Here is a 23,704-nt window from a genome sequence, read left to right on the forward strand (position 1 = left end):
CTTGAGCGTTACCACTGACAACCAGGACTCCTTGCCAGTTTAGACAGCGGTCTTTTCTTCCTCTCCTTGCTGCATGCACATTCCTCAACGTGATAGCCCCTCCCCCAGGGGGGCCGGGCCTTCGTGGTCTTTGTGACGTCTAGACCCCTTCTGGAGACAATGGTTGCCAAGGGCGATGTAAACCTAGGGCCCAGGCGTCTAAGGAGGAACGGGGGGCGCTGAGGATTTGGAGCTAGCAAGGGTTCGCACGCGGTAGGTGGGGGCACGCGCGGCAGGTGGGGGCGGGGGCAGCAGGTGAGGGCGCGCGGTAGGTGAGTGAACGTCAGGTGGGTGCACAGGGCCACGGTGTGCATGGGGCCAAATTGGGCCAGTCCAGGAGCATCTCGCAAGGCCCCTTTGCAAGGCGTCCCTCTCTTCTTTACACTTCATTATCCAACTAGCCCTCTCTCCTGCCGTCCAGTGTTGTGTGTAGGGCCTGATGGCGCGCATGGGGGGTGGGGGGTGGGTGGCTACGCTAACCCAAGGATCTCCCATACTGGTGAGGAAATGTGACCTTAAGGCACAACAAGCTTTAGAGTCACTGAAACTTGGGCTGGAATCTCGACTCCCACCCTTCCGGCTATGCGATTTCGAGCATTTACTGCACTTTTCTGAATCTTTGACTTTCTCTTTTTGCAAAGTGAAAATCCATTCAAAGAATAGCGATGGTGCGCTAAGAACTGGCCAGGCGCTTTGCTGGGCGCAACCGTTGCAAATCAGAAAAGATCCCTCTCTCCTGGAACTCACATCCTATGTGGAAATATCTATAAACTGGTGTTTTAAAGTAATCAGGTAGCAGCGATTGCAGAGAAGAAAATAAAGCGAAAGTTACATGGGGGTGGGGAGAAAAACGACTCTGCATGGGGTGGGGGTGGGGCCTCTCTGAAGCCCCACCCCCAGATGAGGTGGGAGAATTGGTTTTGGCAGAGTTCTGGTGTGGGCCTGTAGAATAAACACTGGCCCTCAAGGTTGGTTTGAACTATAAGGTCGGTGGTTCAAACTCATCAGGTGCTCCTCCAAACCCTATACAGGATCTTTATGAGTCAGAATGGACTCATTTATCAACAACAGCCCCAAATGCAAAGACCCAAAGGCAGAGCAGGATTAAGTGTTCTAGGAAAATAGAGATTTGACAGCCAGAGGAAAGTCTAGGAAGGGAGTATAGGTTGGACTGAGGTGGAAAGGAGGTGGGTGGAACCGAGGTGGGATAGGCGTTCCCACATGGTAAGCCTCCGGGCTATGTACCTATTGTTCCTCATCCTGGAACTGGCTGATGTGGCCTGTGGCCCACTCAAGCACCTTATTACTTTCCAGGTCTGCATCTCCTTAAACCGAGGTCAAACTTTACCACAACCTGTTGGTTCTTAGCCAAGATGTCCGAGATGCTGACCACTGTGATCACCAAGAAGATGAGTGGCGAGAGTAAGTGTGGGCTGGGCTGGTCCCATACTTGGGGGCACCTCGCTCAAAGGTGAAAGACTGCTTTGGGGTCTGGGAAGGCAGAGTTGTGACCTAGGCAAGAGAAAAGTAGATTGGCTCTAATGTCATTCCATGAGGTAGAAACCACAGAATTGCATAGTTCCCTTGAAAGACTCTGAGGAAGATGCCATTGGAGGCTGCCCCTCAGCTTCCTCCAACCATGACTAACCTGCAGCCCAAGGAGCAGTCACATGGCACCAGGCCCTAGTTGTATGAACTATCCCGCTTTCTAGTGAGTGCCTAAATGGGCAGAATGGACACTATCAACCACCTGTCCAACTCTGTCCCTTTGTTTTTTAAACTTTAATTTATTTGTGAATAGTAATATATTCTTATGGTTTGGAGTCCTGGTATGGTGCTGTAAGATAAGCACTGAAAAATTGCAAGGTTGGTGGTTCAAACCCACCAGCCACTCCTCAGAAACTGTATACAGGATCACTGTAAGTCAAAACCGGACTGGATAGCACTTAACAACACTATCTCCAGACATCCAATGTCGCCCCCTTGAGGCAGCTAGATACCTTTTGTGGTCCTTCCGAGTGTGCGCTCTGCCCATATGTAAACAAAGATGCTGTTGTTGTCAAGTGCCATCAAGTCATTTCTGACCCATAGTGACCCTGTATAGGGTTTTCAAGGAGCAGCTAGTGAGCTTGAACTGCCAACCTTGCAGTTCAAACGCCTTTGCAGTCTGGCACATTAACCCACAGCACCATACCAGGACTCCAAACAAAGATGTACAGATAGATTTTTCTTTTTCCCTCACAAACGATCACACTCACTTTTTTTCATTTAACCAATACGTTATGGTGATTATACCTTACCAATACATAAAGAATTTCCTTATATTTTTATGTTTTTGAGCAAAATAGTCTTAGTCTGAATGTATCAATGTAATCTGTTTAAACAGTCTACTACAAGTGGTCATTGTTATGGATTGAATTGTATCCCCCCAAATATGTATCGACTTGGCTAGGCCAAGTTGTTGTTGTTGTTGTTGTTGTTCAGTGCTATCAAGTTGGTTCTGACATATAGCGATCCTGTATAGGGGTTTCCAAGGAGTAGCTGGTAGGTTTGAACTGCCACCTTGAGGTTCACGTAGACCTTGAGGTCCAATGCTTAGCCTACAATGCCACACCAGGACTCCTCAGTATTATATAAGTATCCTCATTTTGTGATCTGATGTCATTATTCTATGTGTTATAAATCCTAATTTCTGTGACGTTAATAAGGCAGGATTAGTGGCAGTTATGCTAATAAAGGGGGGGTGTCCTGGAGTGGCCCCTTAGGATAAGTAGTGAAAGGATCAGCTGTTCCTCAGAAACCCTATACAGGGTCACTATGAGTCAGAACCAACTTGACAACACGTTAATAAAGCAGAATAGGTGAGTGATCTACAGGGTTAGGTTATGTTTTGAGTCAGTCTCTCTTGAGATACAATCATAAACAATATTAGACAAGGGAGCAGAGCCTGAGGAACCTCCCACCACCGAGAAAGAAGAGTCTGTAGTGGAGTACGCCCTTTGGACTCAAGAGCCTTGTGCTAAGAAGCTCCTAGACCCAGGAGAAGATCAAGCCAAGGAACAGTGGGCCCCACAGATGTTGAGACAAGAGCCTTCCCCGAGAGCTGACACAGAGAGAAAGTCTTTCCCTAGAGCTGATGCCCTGAATTTGGACTTTTAGGCTCCAGAACTCTGAAAGAATATATTTCTGTTTGTTAAAGCCATCCGCTTAGAGTGTTTCAGCAAAAGCAGCACTGGAGAACTAAGACGTTCATTTAGCTTGTTTCAAAACTTGTGCTAATACAAACAATTGTTCCCATAGTTACGCTTTTTCTCTTGTTCTTCTCTCTCTCACTCACTCACTCTTTTGCTCCACAGTCAATAGAAAAAATTTAAAGTTGAAACAGAATTCAACCAACACACACAAAGATACTGCAGCTTTGAAATGTTTACCAGTAACAAATTTAATTCTTGTAACACTAACACAGAACAATGGGAGATAATTGTGCTATCCCAAGATAATTGAAGGATTTATATTTATATTTATGTCTTTGCATACAAAGTACATGTTGGTCACTGTGGAGCTGGTAGATTCCCAGACTGTGTGGATAGTCTCCCTGGGAGACTGCATGTAGACAAGAGCCTCTTGAGCTGAGTACTACAGTCTGGGCCCAGGTTCCCACTAGACTGGAATCTGTGCCCTTGTCCAGGCCTGCAGGCACAGATGACCAGACAGGCCTGGGCTGAAGTGAATGGGCAATGGGACTGCTGAACCCAGCATCTTAGAGTCAGCTGGGAACAGAGGGAGAGGCCAGGCAGACTGATTCACAGGGAAAGGAGAATTGGCAATGCTGAGCTCCAAGTCTGGGCCAGGTATTTGCATGGAGATAGGACCCCGTCATATCTTCCCCTGTCCCTGGATCAGGTCCTCTGCCCACTTGTTTGGTCATTGCAGAGAGCAGACGTGCTTGCAGGCCCTGTTATTCCTTGACTGTGTCATCTGACTAAGTCACATCCTGTCTCCGAGCCTCAGCTCCCTCATCCTATCCCCTAGGACTATGTAAGTTTAATGAGAAAATGAATGTCAAGCACTCCACAAAGTACATAGTAAAATTAAGTGCTCTGTAAATGGTAGCCATGTTGACACTGCTATTCTTGTTTCTGTTGTTGCTATTGTTACCACGGGTGGGTGGGACTAGGCTGCTCTCTCCATATCTTAAGCTTGAGTTGAAGGTCAAAGAGAGAGAGATGCTGAGAGACTAAGGAGCAAGAGGAGGATGAGGGTCAAGGACTGAGACAGGGGCCCATCTAAGGGGTCAAGACCCATGTCTCACATGGTGCCCTGCCATGTTTTACTCCACCATCCTAAAGACCTTTGTGCCAACATTGTACCTAAAACTCATATAGGAGAAAGTAGTCAGAGGCGTAGCTTTTTCTGCTCCTCCTTTTGGGGTCTATTACTCCATCTTTTCCATCCTGAAGGGTCGACGAGCCATGACTCTGGAAGTTGGGGGTCATGAAACTTGGATCTCTCCATTTCATCCTGTTTCATTCCTACACTACACACCAAAGTCTGTCCTTGAGGACTCAGTCCTGGCCCAGCTGCTCAGGAAACTCCCCTGGTCCCATTGTATCTTTGCCAACTCCTGGCTTAGGTCCAACTCCACTGCTTCTTCAGCAGGCCCATATCCCCTGCATGCACGGAGCAGGAGTGCTTAGGGAATGCTTGCTAAGAGCACCAAGGGCATGGACTGAGTACCAGAGTTCAGAGCTTGTTCTTTCTCGCACAGACCTTTATTAAGTATCAGCTGTGTGCTGGCCATATGTTCTAGGCACTTAGTCCAATAGATGATTGACATCCTCCCCTGTGGGGTTACAATCTGGTTTGATAGTTAGACATTGAGAAAGAAATGATCCATCTGTATTGACAAAGACGAATAAATGGTTGTTTTTGTTGTTAGGTGCCATTGTGTTGGTTCCTCCTCATAGTGACACTATGAAAACACAAGGAAAAACTGCTCAGTCCTGTGCTGTCCTCACAATTGGTACACTTGAGCCTATAGCTGGCTGCCATTAGGGGTCTTCCTGTTTTTCAGTGACCCTCCACTTTACCAGGCATCATGTCCTTCTTCAGGGACTGGTCCTTCTTGATAACACATCCAAAGTATGAAAGATGAAGTTTCACCTTCCTCAGTTTTAAGGAGTATTCTGGCTGTATTTTTCAGATCTGTTTGTTCTTCTGGCAGACCATGGTACTTTTAATATTCTTCTCCAACAGCATAATTGAAATGCACCAATTCTTCTACCATGTTCCTTATTTGTTGTCCAACTTTCACATGCATATGAGGCAATTGAAAATACCATGGCTTGGGTCAGGTGCATCTTAGTTCTCAAATTGGTATCTTTGCTTTTGAACACTTTTAAGAGGTCTTTTGCAGCAGATTTACCTAATGCTTTTTCCTATTCATTTGATTTCTTGATTGCTGCCTCCATGAGTATTGATTGTGGAGCCTAGCAAAATAAAGTCTTTGACAATCTCAATCTCTTCAATCTTTTCTCCATTATTGTGATATTTATTGGTCCACTTGTATGGATTTTGTTTTCTTTACACTGAGGTGAAATCCATACTGAAGGTGATAGTCTTTGATCTTTATCATTAAGCATTTTAAGTCCTCTTTGCTTCCAGCAATCAAGGTTGTATCATCTGCATATGTTGTTGTTAAGTACCATTGAGTCGGATCCAACTCATAGCGACCCTGTATAGGGTTTCCAATGAACGGTTGGTGATCTTGAATCACCAACCTTGCAATCTAGCGCATTAACCCACAGTATCATGCCAGGACTCCATCTGCATATGGTGGTAGTGTTGTGCCAGAGAGTTGGTTCTGACTCATAGTGACCCTGTATAGGGCTTCTGAGGCTGTAAATCTTTACCGGAGCAGAAAGCCTCATCTTTCTCCCATGGAACAGCTGATAGTTTCAAACTTCTGACCTTGAGGTTAGCAACCTGATTTGTAACCACTACATACCAGAGCTCCTTATCATCTGCATATAACATGTTGTTAATGAGTCTTCCTCAATCCTCATGCCAAATTCTTCTTCATATAATCCAACTTCCCAGATTATTTGCTCAGCATACAAATTGAATTTAAATAGGGTGAAAGGATACAACCCTGGCTAACACCTTTCCAGATTGTAAACCATTCAGTATCCCCTTGTTCTGTTTGAACGACTGGCTCTTGATCTACATACAGCTTCCTTATGAACATAATTAAATGTCCTGGAAAACTCATTCCTCACAATGTTATCTATAGTTTGTCATTATCCACATATTCAAAAGCCTTTGCATAGTCAATAAAGCAAAAGGAAACATCTTTCTAGTATTCTCTGCTTTCAGTCAAGATCCATCTGACTTCAGCAATGATATACCTAGTTTCACATTCTCTTTTGAATCGGACTTGAATTTTTGGCAGTTCCCTATCAATGTACTATTGAAACCATTTTTTGAATTATCTTCAGCAAAATTTTACTTACATGATATTAATATTGTTTGATGATTTCCACATTCCATTGGGTCACCTTTCTTTGCAGTGGACACAAATATGGATCTCTTCCAACCAGTTGGCCAGGTAACTATCTTCCAAATTTCTTGCTGTAGATTAGTGAGTGTTTCCAGTGCTGCATCAGTTTGTTCAAAGAGTTCAGTTTATTCAGTTCAAAGAGTTCAGTTCAGGTCAGTTCCATCAGTTTCTGAACCCCTGTTTTCCATCAACACCTTCAGTGCAACTTGGTTCTCGATCCTATGCTAACTCTTAAAATGGCTGAACATCATCCATTTCTTTTGGTACATGACTCTGTGTCGGGACCAACTCCATGGCACATAACCACCACCACCACTTCTATAATATAGAGTCCTGGTGTGGCGCTGTAGAATAAGCACTGGACTGCCAACAGTTCAAACCCACCAGGTAAGAAACCCTCCTTAGAAGCCCTATCCAGAGTCACTATGAGTCAGAACTGACTCAACAGCAGTTAACAACAACAGATCTGGGTTGAGTCTAGATGATATCATCATGTATGTTAGTCTCATGTTATCTGCTATTGTTGGTTCTCTGTCCAAAGAACTCCCTGTAGTGTTTTTTGTTAGGTGGGTCTGGTTCTTACGAATTCTTTTACTTTCTGTTCATCTGAAAATGATCTATTTTCACCATCAGAATTGATGGAACAGTTTTGCTGGATATTTGATTCTTGGTTGGCAATTTGTTTATTTCAGAGTTTATATATGTCATTTCATTGTCTTCTTGCCTGCATAATTTCTGCTGCAAAATCAGCTTACTTTTATGAGTTCTCCTTTTTAGGTAACTTTTCATTTTTTCTGAGCTGCTCTCAGGACTCTTTCCTTGTCTTTGGTTTTGAAAGGTTTTATGATAACATGTCTTTGTGTTTTTCTTTGGGGACCTATCCTGTCTGGAGTTCATTCAACTTCTTGAATGACTTTCTTCTCATCTTTCTTGATGTTAGGGAAATTTTCTTCTAACAACTCTTGAACAATATTCTCTATGGGTTTTTTGGTTTTGTTTCATTTTGTCTCTTCCTGTTCTGGAATTCCTATCACATGTAAGTTATTTCTCTTGATATTGTCCCACATAAATCTTAGGCTTTCTTCGTGGTTTTCTGTTCTTTTTTCCAGATTATTTCTCTGTTGTTGGTGTTGTTGATAAGTGCCATCAAGTCCAATTCTGACTCATAATGACCCTGTAAAGGGTTTCTGAGAAGCAGCTGGTGGACTTGAACTGTCAACCTTATGGTTAGCAGTCCAGTACTTATCCTACAGCAGCACACCAGGACTCTTCATATTGAAAGATTTTTTTTTCTTCCAGCTGAAGTTGTTTGTTTTCTCCAAGACTTAGTGGTGTTATCATTGTTTTTAGGTGATGATTATATATTGTTGTCTTCTCAGGCACTCACCACCCATGGATGTGATACAGAATGGAAGTGTGAACACAATTAGTTCTCTGTTCACTGTTGGTATAGCGTAGTTCAAAGCACATTCACTTGCCTCCAGAAGCAGGGGCACTATGCTAGACAGCCAGCCCTATGCAAAACAGGGGCTGCACAGAATAGGATGCCACAGGACACTGGTTATCACACCCCTAACTACCAGGAGGGCACTGAAACAAGGGAGAACTGTACCCCCTTGCCACCAACCTCCTGCCTTGTCCTGTGCCTACAGGCCACTGTATCAGTAGCCACTCGCAAAAGTTCAAGTTGTCCAAACCATGGCACACCAGCCCACAGTCCACCTGTTTTTCGTCTCTCTCACTGCTCCTGTTCAGCTTCCTCTTCCAGTCAGCACTCGGTCCCTCTCTGTGTTCTATCCTCTGATGCTCAGGGCTCTGTATGTGTTTCACTCAGTCTTTCATCTTTGTTGCAGAGGGTCAGCTCGGTGTGTCTGCTTAATCTACCATCTTACACCAGTCTCCTTCTTGCATCTTCTTTTGAGGCTTTCTGCACCATTCAATACTATGCCCATAGAATCCTTTAGTAGTGCAAATTGAGGCTTGAATTTTTAAATTTTTTTTTTCTGTTCTTTCAACTTGAGAAATGCTGAGTGTATTCTCTTTGGTTTCTGAACTCCAGGTCTCTGCACATTTCTTTGTAATACTTTCTTTGTCTTCTTGAACTGCCCTGTGAAATTTTCTGTTCAGCACTTTTATGTCCTCCTTTCTTCCATTCACTTTAGGTTCTCTAGACTCAAGTGAGGAAGTTGACTGTGAATCTTTATGGGAGCAGACAGTCTCATCTTTCTCCCACAGAGTGGCTGGTGTGTTTGAACCCACAGTGCCACAGGGCTCAAGTGGGTAAGTAACATAGCTGACTTCAGTTAGAAGTGTTCTGGCTGCTAGGAGAAGAGGGAGATCTAGAGGGGCTAGAGGAGGCCTCATCTGGCAAAGGTCCATCCCAGAACTCAACAAAGTTGTCCAGGAGGCAAAGTAAACCCAGACAATCAAAGTGGAAGGGAAGGCTCTGGACCAGAGACACAGGAAGGCAGGCAAGTGCAGCAGGGAGCCCACCAAGGAGCCACAGAGAAGGTTGTATGATGGACGGACGGCACCACCAGAGCCCAGAAGTCATGTTTTCACAAACTTGCTTCTCGTTTTTGTTGTTGTTGTTGTTGTTAAGTCCCATTGAATCAGTTCCAACTCATAGGGTTTCAGAGGAGTGGCTGGTGGGTTTGAATAGCTTACCTAGCACTTAGGAGTCCAGTACTTATCCAACAGCATCACTTATCTACACATAAACATGCTCCTGGTTTTATCTTTTAAATATGTTTTCTTATTTAGAGCATCTCAAGGTTTATAGAAAAATTGTGCCAAAGGTATAAAGTTTACATATGCACACTGCTTCTGCTATTAATAACATTTGAATCCTTGTGGCATAATTGTCGCTACTGATGAAACAATACTGTGATAGTTAAGATTGTGTGTTGACTCGGCTGGGCTAGGATTCTCAGTGGTTTTGCAGTTATGATGGCAACATCTTCCATGATGAGATCTAATATGATCTAATCAGCTCCATGATGAGATCTGCTATCAGCAGTCAGACAACAGAAAGGGAATGTCTTTGGAGGTGTATCCAATATGTTTGAATGCTCTGGAAAAACTTGCTTGCCTTTTTGCTGGACCTGGTTCATCATCTGACCTCCAGGTCTCTGGACTTGAGCCAGCAGACTGCCATGTTGCCTACCAATCCTGGGAGTTGTCAGCAGTCTGCTATTCTCCCTGCCAACCTTGGGTTCATTCACCTTTGCAGCTAGAAGCTTGCCATCTGACCTGCCATCTTGGATTTCTCAGCCCCTGCAGCTACAGTGAGTCAGGAGAAGCCTTCCGCCTAATAGCTGACCTACAGACTTGGAAGTTGTCAGTATCTTCAATGAATGAACCATTTTCTTGAGATGAAACCTCTTTGTATACATACATATATAGGCTTCACTGGTTTTGCTTCTTTAGAGAACCCAGCCTAAAACAAATACCCATTAATTAAGTCCATAGTTTGCCTTTGGGTTCACTTTATGTGCTATACAGTCTTTGGGTTTTGAGAAACCACAATAGCATGTGGTTTTGTTCATATATATAGATATAGATATAAATATAGATATAGCTCTGGTAGCATAGTGGTTACGAATCGGGCTGCTAACCTCAAGGTCAGCAGTTCAAAACTACCAGCTGTTCTGCAGGAGAAAGATGAGGCTTTCTGCTCCCATAAAGATTTGCAGCCTCGGAAACCCTGTACAGGGTCGCTATGAGTCAGAACTGACTCCACAGTACTTAACAACAATATATATATATATATACACACACACACACACACATATATATGACATTCACCGTCACAGAATCATATAGAATCAACACTCCCCTAAAAGCCCTCTACGCTTCACTTATCCATCCCTCCCTCTAACCTCTGACAACCACTGATCATTTATCTGTTTTGCCTTTTCCAGAAAGTCATATAGTTAGAATCATACATCATATAACCTCTTCAGACTAGCTCTTTTCACTTAGTAGTATGCACTTAGGTTCCTCCATGTCTTCTGATAGCTTTATAGTTAATTTCCTTTTATCACTAGAAAATATTCCTTTGTCTAGATGTACCATAGTTGGTTTATATAGTCACCTAATGAAGGACATTTTGTTTGCTTCTGATTTGGAGGCAGTTATGAATAAAGCTACTATGAACTTTTATGCGCAGTTTTTTTGTGAGTGCATTAGTTTTCATGTCACTTAGTGCTACGATTGCTGGGTTCTATGGTAAGTCTGTTTAACTTTGTTAGAAACTGCCAGATGGTCTTCCAAACTGACTACCATTTTGCATTTCTACCAGCAGTGAATGAGAGTTCTGGTTGTTTCACATCCTCACCAGTTTTTGATGTTGGAAAAGTTTTCATTTTAGCCATTCTAATAGACGTGTTATGGTTATTGATTGTTGCTTCGATTTCTGTAAAAGATACAGGCCTACTGAGATGATCACCTTCTCCTTGAATAAGTAGTGGTAGAATATGTCTTTCAGGAAGTTGGCCCATTACACCTAAATTATCAAATTTGTGATCATAGTATAGTTATAATATAAGCCTTATAATGTCCATGGAATCAATTGTGATGGCCTTTTTCATTTTGATATTAATTATTTCTATAGTCTCTTTTCCTTTGCTAACCTGGGTAGGGGTTAATCAGTTTTATTGGTCTTTTCAAAGAACCACCTTTGTGTTGTATTGATTTTTCTCTATTTCTTATTTTCAGTTTTATTGATCTTTCCACGAAGTTTCAATTTTTCTCTTTTTTTCTACTTAATTTGGATTTAATTTTTTCTTTTTCAAGTTTTATAAGGTAGAAGCTTAGATTATTGATTTTAGAACTTTCTTTGTGTCTAATATAGGCATTCATTGCTATAAACGTCCCTCTAAACATTCTTTTTGCTACATCCCATGAAATCATTTAGTTCAAAATATGTCTTGAGAGTTCCTTGACCCATGTGTTACTTAGAATTATGTTATTTAATCCCCAAATGTCTTGGAATTTTCCAGTTATCTTTCTGTTATTGGTTTTTTATTTAATTCCACTGTGGTCTGACAGACTATTTTGTATGACTTGTATTAAACAAAAAGCTGTCTCCTTTGTCATAAGACTAGAAAAACTGGATGGTGCCTGATTAATATTAATGAACCTGTTGATCAAAGGGTCAGTAGAAGAATCCCAGTCAAAATGGGGGAAATGCAGAACAAAATTCAAATTTTCAGTAAACCACAAAAGTAGGATGAACCCTTAAAACTATTTTCCTGAAATAATTGTCAAAGCTTAAACCAAAAACATCCCCTGAAGTCTTCTTAAAACTAAGAATGCTGTTAGGTGCATGAGTCAGTTCCAGCTCATAGCGACCCTATGCACAACAGAATGCAACACTGTCCAGTCCTGAGCCATCTTCCCAATTGTTACGCTTGAGACCATTGCTGCTGCCACTGTGCCAATCCATCTTACTAGGATCTTCCTCTTTTTCTCTGAGCCTTTACCAAGCATGATGTCCTTCTCCAGGGATCATTCCTTCCCAATAATATGTCCAAAGTCTGAGAAATAAAATCTCACCATCCTGGCTTCAAAGGAGCATTCTGGCTATACTTCCAACACAGATTTCTTTGTTCTTCTGGAAGTTCATAGTACTTAGAATATTCTTCTCCAAAACCAAAACTTAAATACATTAATTCTTCTGTGGTCTTCCTTTTCCATTGTCCAACTTTCACAAGGATACGATGCTACTGAAAATACCATGGCTTGGGTCAGGTACATCTTAGTCCTCAAACTGACATCTTTGCTCTTGAACACTTAAAAGAGGTCTTGTGCAGCAGATTTGCCTAGTGCCATTAAGTCATTTGATTTATTGACTAATGCTTCCATGAGTGTTGATTGTGGATCCAAGCAAAATGAAATCTTTGTCAACTTCAATCTTTTCTCCGTTTATCATGAAGTTATTTATTGGTCAAATGGTAAGGGTTTTTGTTTTCTTTACATTGAGGTGCAACCCACACCAAAGGCTATGGTCTTAGCTGTGGCCAAATTTCATTGATATCAGCAACGATATCCCTCAGGCCAAGTCCTCATCTGAATCTGGCTCAAACCCCTGGCAGTTCCTGGTTGATGTACTTTTTGCAGCCATTTTGAAGTATCTTCAACAAAATTTTTCTTGTGATAGTAATGATATTGTCCAATAATTTATGCATTCCGTTCGGTCACCTCTCTTTGGAATGGGTACAAATATGGATCTCTTCCAATCAGTTGGCCAGGTAGTTGCCTTCCAGATTTCTTGGCATATATGAGTGAGTGCCTCCAGTGCTGCATCAGTTTGTTGCAAGATTTCAATTTGTATTCCATTGATTCCCAGAGTCTTGTTCTCTGCCACTGCCTTCTTTGACGCTTCCATCAGTCCCATGGGCTCTTGATCATATGCTACTGTTTAAAATGGTTGAACACTGACCATTTCTTTTTGGCACAGTGACTCTGTACTTCCATCTTCTTTTGGTGCTTTCTGCATCATTCAATATTTTGTCCATACAGTCTTTCAATATTGTAAGTCGATGCTTAAAATTTTTCTTCTGTTCTTTCAGCTTCAGAAAGTTTGAGTGTATTCTTCCCTTTTGTTTTTCTAATTCTAGGTCTTTGCACATTTAATTATAATACTTAACTTTGCATCCTCCAACTGTCCTCTGAAGTTTTCTGTTTAGCTCTTTTGTCTCTTCATTTTTCCCTTTGCTTTAGCATCTATGCTGGAAAACAAGTTTCAGAGTCTCTTCTGACATCCATTTTGGTCTTTTCCTTCTTTCTTGTCTTCTTTATGACCTTTTGCTTTCTTCCTGTATGATGTTCTTGATGTCATCTCACAACTCTTCTGCTCTTTGGTCATTATTAGTGTCTAATGCATCAAATCTCACATTGAGATGGTCTCTAAATTCATGTGGGATTTGTTCAGGATCATATTTTGGTTCTTGTGGATTTGTTTTTGTTTTCTTCAGCTTCAGCCTTAACTTGTATATGGGCAATTAATGGTCTGTTCCACAGTCTGCCCTTGGCCTGGTTTTGACTGATGATATGGAGATTTTTCACTATACCGTCCATAGAAGTGGTCAATTTGATTTCTGTGCATTCCATATGTACAGTCATCTTTTTTTTTTTTTGTCATATTTTATGATGTTTTAAAATGTTATTTGCAATGAATACATCATTGATCTTGCAAATTCTATCATGTGATCTCCATCATCATTTATATAACCAAGGCCCTATTTTCCAACAACTAATTTTTCCTTTGTTTCCAGTGTCATTCCAATCACCAGTAATTCTCAAAACATCTTGATTGCATGTTTGATCAAATTCTGACTGAAGAAGTTGAAATTACTCAATTCCATCATTATTGATGTTATTGATGTTAGTAGTTGGTTTGTAAATTTGGTCTTCACTAATATTGTTGTTAAGTACTGTCAAGTCAGTTCCCACTCATAGCAACTCTGTATAGGGTTACTAGACTTTAAGTCTTCAAGGGAGCAGAAAGACTCATCTTTCTTCCATGGATCAACTGAGGGGCTCAAAACATGGGACCCATGGTTAGCAGTCAGTCCAGTGCTTGTTGTGTTGAGTCACCACGCTCTGATCTTCCTTGTAGGCATATGGATATTATTCTATTACACATAGCATTGCATTTCAAGATAGATCTTGCAATATTTTATTGATGGTAAATGCAACACCATTCCTCTTCAATTTGCCATTCCAGGCACACTAAACAATGTGATTGCCAGATTCAAAATGGTCAATACCAATCCATGTCAGCTCACTAATGACCAGGATATCAATGTTTTATGTGTTCTGTTTCATTTTTGATAACTTCCCATTTTCCTACATTCATTCTGCATACATTCCTTGTTTTCACTATTAGTGGATGTTTACAGCTGCTTCTCTTTGTTTTGAGTTCTGCTCCATCAGCAAATAAAGGTCCTAAAAGTTTTACTCCATTCATATCATCACGATCAACTCTAATTTGAGGAAGCAGATCTTCCCTAGTCATATTCTGAGTGCCTTCCAACCTGAGGGACTCATGTTCCAGCACTGTAGCTGACTATATTGTAGTGCTATTCATAATGGTGTGACGCTGGGAGTTAATGCGCCAGACTGCAAAGCTGTTTGAACTGCAAGGTCAGCAGTTCAAGCTCACCAGTCACTCCTCAGAAACCCTGTATAGAGTCGCTATGGGTCGGATCCAACTCGATGACATTTAACAACAACAACATTCATAATGTCAGCATTCCTTAGCACTATATTAACAATGTTCTGCTACTCTTCATAAGGTTTTCAGTGGCTAAACATTCAGAAATAGTCTGTCTCTCCTTCTTTGTAGTTTGTCTTAGTCTGGAAACTCAGCTGAAACCTGTTCACCATGGGAGACCCTGTTGGCATTTAAAATACTGATGACATAGCAGCAACATGCAAGCCAGCACAGAACAACAAACTGACAGAAAAGTGATGGAAAACCAAATGATGGTTTTGCTTAATTAATAAAAAATGTCTGCCTAGCTACAAAGGCAAGAAGTGACTGGCTTACAAGCTTTCAAAAGGGAGCCTAGATCCAGAGGGTATGAAGGAAGGTAGAATCTTCACTGAGTAGTATCCAATCTGTCTGGGCGGGGTTGATGAAAGGAGATGGGGATAGGACTCTTGTGGTACAATAATGAATAATTGCTATCAGGACCAACTGTGAGGGTTGAAAATGTAAAGGTAGACATTTGTAGCAAAAGGAGGAGGGGAGTGGTTGACTTTGCAGTCCAGGAGTAGAGAAGAGCAAGTGCAGGACCCTACCTAGAGAAACAGTGATGCCAGAGATGGAGGCAGAGACGATGACATGGAGAGATAGAGTGGCCGGGGACTCTAGACCCAGAGAGGGAGAGGGGCTGTGTGCTGACGACCTGGGGGCAGGCTTGTAGTGTATACCCTTTGGTTGGTTGATGATACATGGAGGGGATTGTAACCATGGCAATGAAACGATATACGATAGGATGAATGTAAAGCTAATGTTCTCCCATGTAAACTATCACATAATTCACATTAAAAACTTAAAAAAAAAAAATCTGCCTAGAGCATTATGCTCTTTTTAGAACTATCTTCCATTTATGGAATCAAAATAACAACAGCAAGATTAGATAGGAGCTTTGGGGGCAGTGAGTTGATATGAATGGAGGAGAAATGACTCAGAAAAGGAGGGTGAAAATGGTTGAACAATTCAAAGAATATAACCAATGTCACTAAATGGTACTTGATGTGGCACTGTAGGGTAAGCACTGGACCAAAAGGCCAGTTGAACCACAAGGTTGGCAGTTCAAACTTACCAGTTGCTCCACAGAAACCCTATACAGGGTCGCTATGAGTGAAAAATGACTCAATGTCACTTATCAACAACAACAACAGAGAGAGAGAGAGAGAAGGAGCCCTGACAGCCTAGTGGATAATGAGCTGGGATGCTAACATAAGGTCAGAAGTCCGAATCTACTAGCTTCTCTGTGGGAGAAAGATAAGGCTTTCTGTTCCCATAAAGATTTACAGGCTCAGAAACTCTATACAGGGTCACTATGAGTCAGAACCAACAGAGAGAGTGAAGTTTCTATGGCACTGTAGGGTAAGCACTAGACTGCTAACCACAAGATCGGTGGTTCAAACCCACTAGCCACTTCTTGGAAACCCAATACAGGGTCATTGTAAATTGGAACTGATTAGATAGCACATAAAACAGCAAATATATGCACATATATTGTTGTTGTTGTTATGTGCCGTGGAGTCATATAATATATGGAGGCATAATTGTTAAATGATATATATATAGACTCCTAGTGTGGTGCTGTAGGATAAGGACTGGACTATGAACCATAGATTGGTGGTTTGCAAAAGCAGAAAACCTCACCTTTCTCCAATATATATATATATATATATATATATTCCTAGTATGGCACTGTAGGATTAAGCGCTGGACTGCAAGGTTAGCTGAACCTCAAGGTTAGCAGTTCAAACCTTCCAGCCGCTTCTCAGAAACCCTATACAGGGTTGCTATAGGTCAGAACCAATTCAACGGCACTTAGTTGTTGTTAAGTGCTGTCAAATTGGTTCCGACCTATAGCAACCATGTACAGGGTTTCCAAGGAGCAGCTAGTGAGCTTGAACCAGCTGCACAGTCCAGTGCATTAGCCCACAGTGCCACACCAGGACTCATTTTCTCTCTTTTTCTCTGTATATAAAGAAATGCAAATTAAAACTGAGATGCCTTTGTCGCCTGATGGATGAACAAAGTTCCAGAAACATAGGGAAGCAGTGACACCACAATCATTTTGAAATTGTAAATTTCAAAATAGGAAATACTCTCAGAGCCCACCACGGGGATTTGGCTGATAACAATGGACAGATGTTTTTTTTCAGTGAAAAGCAAAGGGACATGCAAGTGCATGTATGCACGAAAGACCACTGGTGAGATGTACAAAACTCTGTCAGGAGATATTTAGAAAGATTTTTCATCATATGCTTACGCACATTATTTGGAATACTTGCTCTGTACGTGTCTTGCTTTTTCAGGTGAAAAAAGAAACACTTTTTAGTAGTGTTTGGCTTGTTTGGGGTTTGGGTCTGTTTCAATAACAATGGTAGCTTCTGATTTTTATGATAAGGCTAATTAAATTTTGGAGTCCTGGTGTGGCACTGCAGGATAACGCACTGGACCATAAGGTCAGTGGTTCAAATCTCACCAGCCACTCCTTGGTGGCTGTGAGCCAGAACCGACTTGATGGCAGTTAACAATTGACTTTTACAGGCTAAATGTAACTATATACCTTCTAAGAAACAGATAATTAGAATAATAACAATGTTTAACCCATTCAACCTCTTAATATTTTTGGTTCCGTTTTGTTTTTTTCCCAATGCAACCGTACTTTTGGCCTGCTGGGGGTCTCCACGGGGGCTCTCCTGACCCCTCACATGGAGGAGTCTCTTGGACCTGCTAGGGACACCAGTCTGGGCAGTCCCATTGAGGGTCAAACACACACACACAGACTTAGAGCTGAGAGGTGAAGGGCAGAGTAACAGGGAGAAAGGTTGACCAATTCATTTGTGAAGCCAAATTTCTAGTTTTTCCTCAAGTCAGAAGTATTGGAAGTCTAAACAGCAATCAACAGCCTGAACTCCTGAGAGAGACTGAGACAGACAGACAGACAGACACACACACACACCCATATCTGCTTGGCCCTGAGGGCATTTGACTTTCAAACCCTGGGCCCTGACCTTCTGGGCTTCCTCACCTATCCTACAGGACTTTCTCCCCTTGACTCTTCCTTAGGGTCTGTGTCTGTGTGCCACCACCCCCCACCCCGCCATCCCTGCCTTCTTGGCTCTGACTGCCCCCCTTCATCTCACAGTCACTCTGGGACCACACAAACCCCACCCTGGCATGAGAGGACACTGACTCTGCCCACAAGAATACTCCGTGGGTTTGTTGGTAGCTCCCATCCTGTGCCAACCCATAGGCTGTCCTCCTGGATTATACTCCTGGGGATCACCTAGCAACAATGAGTCCTGAGTCGGAATAGAAGATGGATCTAGCCTCATGCCTCCTTCCTAGTAGGATCAGCTGAAAAGGGAATGACTAGGAGATGGAGACCCTGAGATTAAGTTCACATCTGCTAAAGGTCTTGGAGAGCTCACCCAAAGGGAAGGGATCAGGGCTCTTTGAGAAGATGTGGGAGCCAGGCTTCTAGGCCAGCCCACCTCTATCAGAAGGCCCAAGGGGAGCAGAATAGAATGAGGTGGATGCTCCCTGTGCTACAGTGGGGTCTCTGGGCAGCTGGGGTGCCAGCTGGGTGGCAGGGACCTAAGGTTCTAGTCCCACTGAGCTCCTGTGTGTTAATCTATAATATGCTTCCATGGGATGGACTGAAGAATGTAGAAGTGGAGACACACCCACATCTGTGTGCCAGGCATGTATGCAGGGCACTTCATCACCACTTCCCAGCCAGGCCAGTATGATCACCTCAGATGTAGAGGCTGAGACAGAGAGAAGCCACATGGCTTGCCCAAGCCCACTCAACATGTAGAGGACAAATGCCAAAGTTGGGATTAGAAGCCTGGTGTGCCTGGAGTTTCTCTTCTGCTGAGCACCGGGTAAGGTGAGTGATTGCTATGGCCTGACCTTCTATCTTTGCAGAAAGCAGTCTGGAGTCCTTGAGCTATGAAGAGATGGAAAACCAGGCGAACAAAGATAAAGGTAATGCTAAAGCAAATAGCTCAAGTCCAGATTGGTGGAAGGCAAATCCTCTCCCTTCTGCCCTCAACTGCCCTCAGACCTACTCTCTAGTTCTAACAAGACTTCCTGTTTCTCTTGGTGGTGGTGGTGGGTGGTATGCTGTGGAATTAGTTCCTATTCATAGCCACACTGCAGAGTTTCCAAGGCTGTAAGTCTTCAGGGAGCAGAAAGCCTCATCTTTCTCCCCTGAAGTGGCTGTAGATTCAAACTGCTGACCTTGCAGTTAGCAGCTCAGTTCATAATTCATTACAATACCAGAGCTCCTGTTTCTCTTAGGAATTGAGTTGCTGAGAGCTGAAATAACAGGTATATAAACCAAGTGTGTGGTGCTGTAGGATAAACAGTGGACTGCTATGCTCAAGGTCAGTGGTTCAAACCTACCAGCTTCTCAGAAACCCTATTAATGGTCCTTATGATTTGGAACCAACTTGTTGTTAAGTGCCATTGAGTCGGTTCCAACCCATAGCGACCCAGAACAGAGTTTCTGAGACTATAAATCTTTACGGGAGCAGCAAGCCTCATCTTTCTCCCACGGAGCAGCTGGTAGTTTCGAACTGCTGACTTGCGGTTCACAGCCCGATTCATAACCACTACATAGATGGCATTAAATAGCAGCAGCAACCAACCAAGTAGGACTTATTTTTCCCTCCAATAATGGGAATGTAGGGGAGACTAGCAATTCCACAGTGCCACGCAGATGACTGGGTCCCCAGTCTTTTTGCTCCAGCACCTTTAGTCTTGGGGCTTATGAGGTTGAGGGTGCTGCATGGTGATAAAAAGGCTGCTGCAGCCTGCCATCTCATCTAAATTCAGACAAGGGAAAGACACAGCTGCTTACCAGTCAGCTCAGCTTCCCTGGGAAAGAATTCCTCCCAGAAGCCCCACCCAGCAATTTCTGTCTACAATCCTCATCTCATAGTATCTATAAGTCATTAGTATCTATAAGGAAAACTAAGAAATACAGCTTTTCAACTGGGCACACCTGTTGTCAAAGAAAATGGTAAGCAGCTAGCTGCAGTGACTCATCTCTTAGCCCCTGGCCATCATGGAGCACAATGAGAAGTGAGGTTGTCTCTCCTCTCTCCAGCACTTTACAGAAGCAGGCCCTTCCACTTCCCCCAAAAAGGCCAACATTGCGCTAACTGGTCCCAAACATGAGGGCTTTTGGTGGGTAATAACAAGGGATCTTGTCTGTGGGTAAGGCAGACAACAGTGTCTCAGGACACAGAATCCTGCAGCACAGGTTGCTTGGCTACCTGGCTCCTCAAGCTTGTGAACACTCAGAATCAGATGCCAGTGGGGCTTCCTCACCAGCAGCTCCTGCCTGCACAGCTCTGCAGGGTCAGCTCCATGCCTTAGCTCCCCTGCACATCCCATGGCCAACAGCTGCTCTGTCCTTCTGCAGAGGCTTGCCCCCAGGCCAAGTGTCTCAAGGTGTTAGAGATGCTAACTCTCCTCACTGCATCCAGGTATCTACCATCGGCCGGGCCCTTTAGAGCGAAGCTTCACACCAACTTTTCATCCAATGGTTCTGTCCAACCATTGGTGCTTGTTGCCTGAATTGATAATCAAACTAAAAGTGTATGGCTAAACATAGGTAGGTGCACCTGTGTAACCACCACCTAGCCTCAAAAAAAAAAGCATTTCAAGATATCCTGAAGAGAAATGCTGCCTATGATAGAATTGTGTCCATATAACTGCAAGAAAGGCCAGTTAATACCACCATTATTCAATTTCATACACCAACCACTAAACCCAGTGATGATGAAACTAAAGAATTCTAACAACTTCTTCATTCATAAATTGGTCAAACACGTAATCAAGATGCATTGATAATTACTGGTGATTAGAATGAGAAAGTTGGAAGCAGAGAAGAATCAGTAGTTAGAAAATATGACCTTAGTGATAGAAACTGTGCCGGAGATCACATGATAGGATTTTGCAACACCAGTAACTTATTCATTGCAAATACCTTTTAGAAACAATATCTTACCAAATGGAATAGACAGGAATCAAATGAATCAAATCATTATCATCAGCCAAAACAAGGTCAGGGTCAGATTGTGGAACAGACCATCAATTGCTCATATGCAAGTACAGGCTGAAGCTGAAGAACATTAAAACAAGTCCACAAGAACCAAACTATGACCTTGAATATATCCCACCAGAGCTTAGAGACCATCTCAAGAAGACACCAATGGCCAAAACCCATAAAAGTTGTGGAATGACATCAAGAAAATCATACAGGAAGAAAGCAAAAGGTTATTATTATTTTTTTAAAAGGCAAGAAAGGAAGAAAAGACCAAATTAGATTCTGAAACTTGCTCTTGAACATAGAAAATTAAAGCAACTGGAAGAAATGATAAAATAAAAAGCTAACAGAAAAATGCAAAGATCAGCTGGAGAAGACAAAGTCAAGTATTATAATGAAATGTGCAAAGACCTGGAGTTAAAAGACCAAAAGGGAAGAACACACTCAGCAATTCTCAAGCAGAAAAAATGCAAGCCTCACCTTGCAATATTGAAGGATTACATGGGCAAAATATTGAACGATGCAAGAAGCATCAAAAGAATTTGAAAGGAATACACACAATCACTGTACCAAAATAATTGGTCAATTTTCAACCATTTTAAGAGGTAGCATATGATCAAAAGCTGATGGTACTGATGGAAAAAGTTCAAGATGCACTGAAGGCATTGGCAAAAAAGAAAGCTCCAGGAACTGACAGAATACAAACGGAAATGTTTCAACAAGCCGATGCAGCATTGGCGACGCTCACTCATCCATGCCAGAAATTTGGTGTATAGCTTACCTGGCCAATTGGAAGAGATCCACATTTCTGTCCATTCCAAAGAAAGGTGACCCAACTGAATGCAGAAATCATCGAACAATATCATTAATATCACATCCAAGTAAAATTTTGCTGAATATAATTGAAAAACAGTTGCAGAAATATATCAGTAGCTGCCAGAAATTCAAGCTGGATTCAGAAGAGGACTTGGAACGAGGGACATCTTTACTGACATCAGATGGATCTTAGATAAAAGCAGAGAATATAAAAACGATATTTACTTATGATTTCTTGATTATGCATAGGCATTCAAACTACTGATAACATTGCCAGAATGGGTAATCCAGAACACTTCATTGTGCTCATGAAAAACCTGTAATAAACCAAGAGGCAGCCATTCAAACAGAACAAGGGGAGACTGGATGGTTTAAAATCAGGAAAGGTGTGCACCAGGATTGATCCATTCACCACAGTTATTCAATCTATATGCTGAGAAATAATCTGAGACGCTGGACTAAATGAAGAACATGGCATCATAATTGGATGTTTGAGCTCATTGTTGCTGCCACTGTGTCAGTCCATCTTGTGAGGACCATCCTCTTGTCCTCTTATGTCCTTCTCATGCTGGAAGCAAAGAGGACTTAAAATACTGATGAGGACTGTACCTCAACATAAAGAAATAAAATCCTCTCAACTGGACCGATAAATAACAATCATAATAAATAGGAAAAAGATTTAAATTGTCAATTGGCTTAGATCCATAATTAACATTCATAGAAGTCAAGAAATCAACATATAGCGTTAGGCAAATGTGCTGCAAAAAACCTCTTTATAGTGTCTGGTGGTGGTGGTGGTAGTGTGCCATGGAGTTGGTGCCAACTCATAATGACCCTTCACAGGGTTTCCAAGGCTGGAAATCTTTACTGGACAGAGAACAAACAAGATGGCAGATCGGGTAGAAGTGCAGTAAGGAGTTCCATCAGCAACAACACAGAACAGAAGACCAAGCAGGCTCAGAGGATGGTCCCAGAACTCTGAACCACATATAAAGGAATATTTAGAAGATTGGAAGGCTTACAGCTAGGGGAATTTGTAGCAGAAGCAAGAAATCCATTGCTTTCTAATTCAAGACGCTCAGCTGCTCCAGGAGCTGCCATTTTGGGTGAGACCAAGCAGGGGAAGGATCAGAGCAGCCATGGACGCCTGACAGAACCACAAAGATAAAGGTGTGGACATTCTTTTATTTTAGTATCTGTTCATTAGTCTCTTGCTGTCTGCGCACCTCCATTCTGGTGATGAAAGGGGTGCCTGAGTTAGTGGACACCCCAGCCCCAACCTCGGAGGGTTCTACTACGCATGCGCACAGATCGCCTCGAAATTTAAAGAGACAGTTTCCACTTAAAACCAAACGGCCACAGCCGGCCCTGAACTGTTTATAACTAGAAAAAAGGCCTGAAGGGGGATTGCGGAGCGGGACAGGCAGACAAAAAGGGAAATAGGCCTAAAATTAAATACAAAGCTACATCAAAACGAGCAACAGTGGCATCTTGAAATTTCTCAAGAAGAAGAGTGAAAAGGGAAGCCCATTTCCTGACTACATCTACCTGGATGCAATCAGAAAGTATAAAAAATACCAAAATGCACACCCATCTAAATATTAAGGCCACAGATAAGCCCTGAATATGCCCAAAAAACAGAAGCAGATGACCATATCTGCACATGTCCAGAAACAAGATAAAGTGACTGAGAAAAATGAGCTGGAAGTAGACCTACACTCCATACTTGAAGATGGACAGGCTTTGGAAATGCCTGAGAAGGAATTCAGAAAAATGATTATAAAATGTATCAAAACACTGTGTAATAGAGTTGAGAAAAATAAGGAAGAAGTCAGGAAAGCGCTACAGGAATAATCAAATAAGATAAATACAGCATTGGAAACAATACAAAACCTACAGAAAGAGGTCCAAACAATTAATAATAGAATATCAGAAATGGACAATATACTGAAAGGGCAAAGGAGTAGAA

At 42.3% G+C, this 23,704-nt stretch overlaps 1 protein-coding gene across 1 annotated transcript in view; it reads left to right on the forward strand.

Annotated features, from left to right (window-relative positions):
• Positions 1 to 1,412: 1,412 nt before the first annotated feature.
• Positions 1,413 to 23,704, forward strand: part of CCDC37 (coiled-coil domain containing 37) — a 63,664-nt gene continuing 41,372 nt past the window's right edge. Inside the window, exon 1 of the mRNA XM_006876228.1 lies at positions 1,413 to 1,461. Within this exon, the coding sequence (XP_006876290.1) occupies positions 1,413 to 1,461 (49 nt within the window). The remainder of the gene's footprint in view (positions 1,462 to 23,704) is intronic.

The sequence above is a fragment of the Chrysochloris asiatica genome, unplaced genomic scaffold (genome assembly GCF_000296735.1).
Source record: "Chrysochloris asiatica unplaced genomic scaffold, ChrAsi1.0 scaffold00367, whole genome shotgun sequence".
Lineage (NCBI taxonomy): Eukaryota > Metazoa > Chordata > Mammalia > Afrosoricida > Chrysochloridae > Chrysochloris > Chrysochloris asiatica.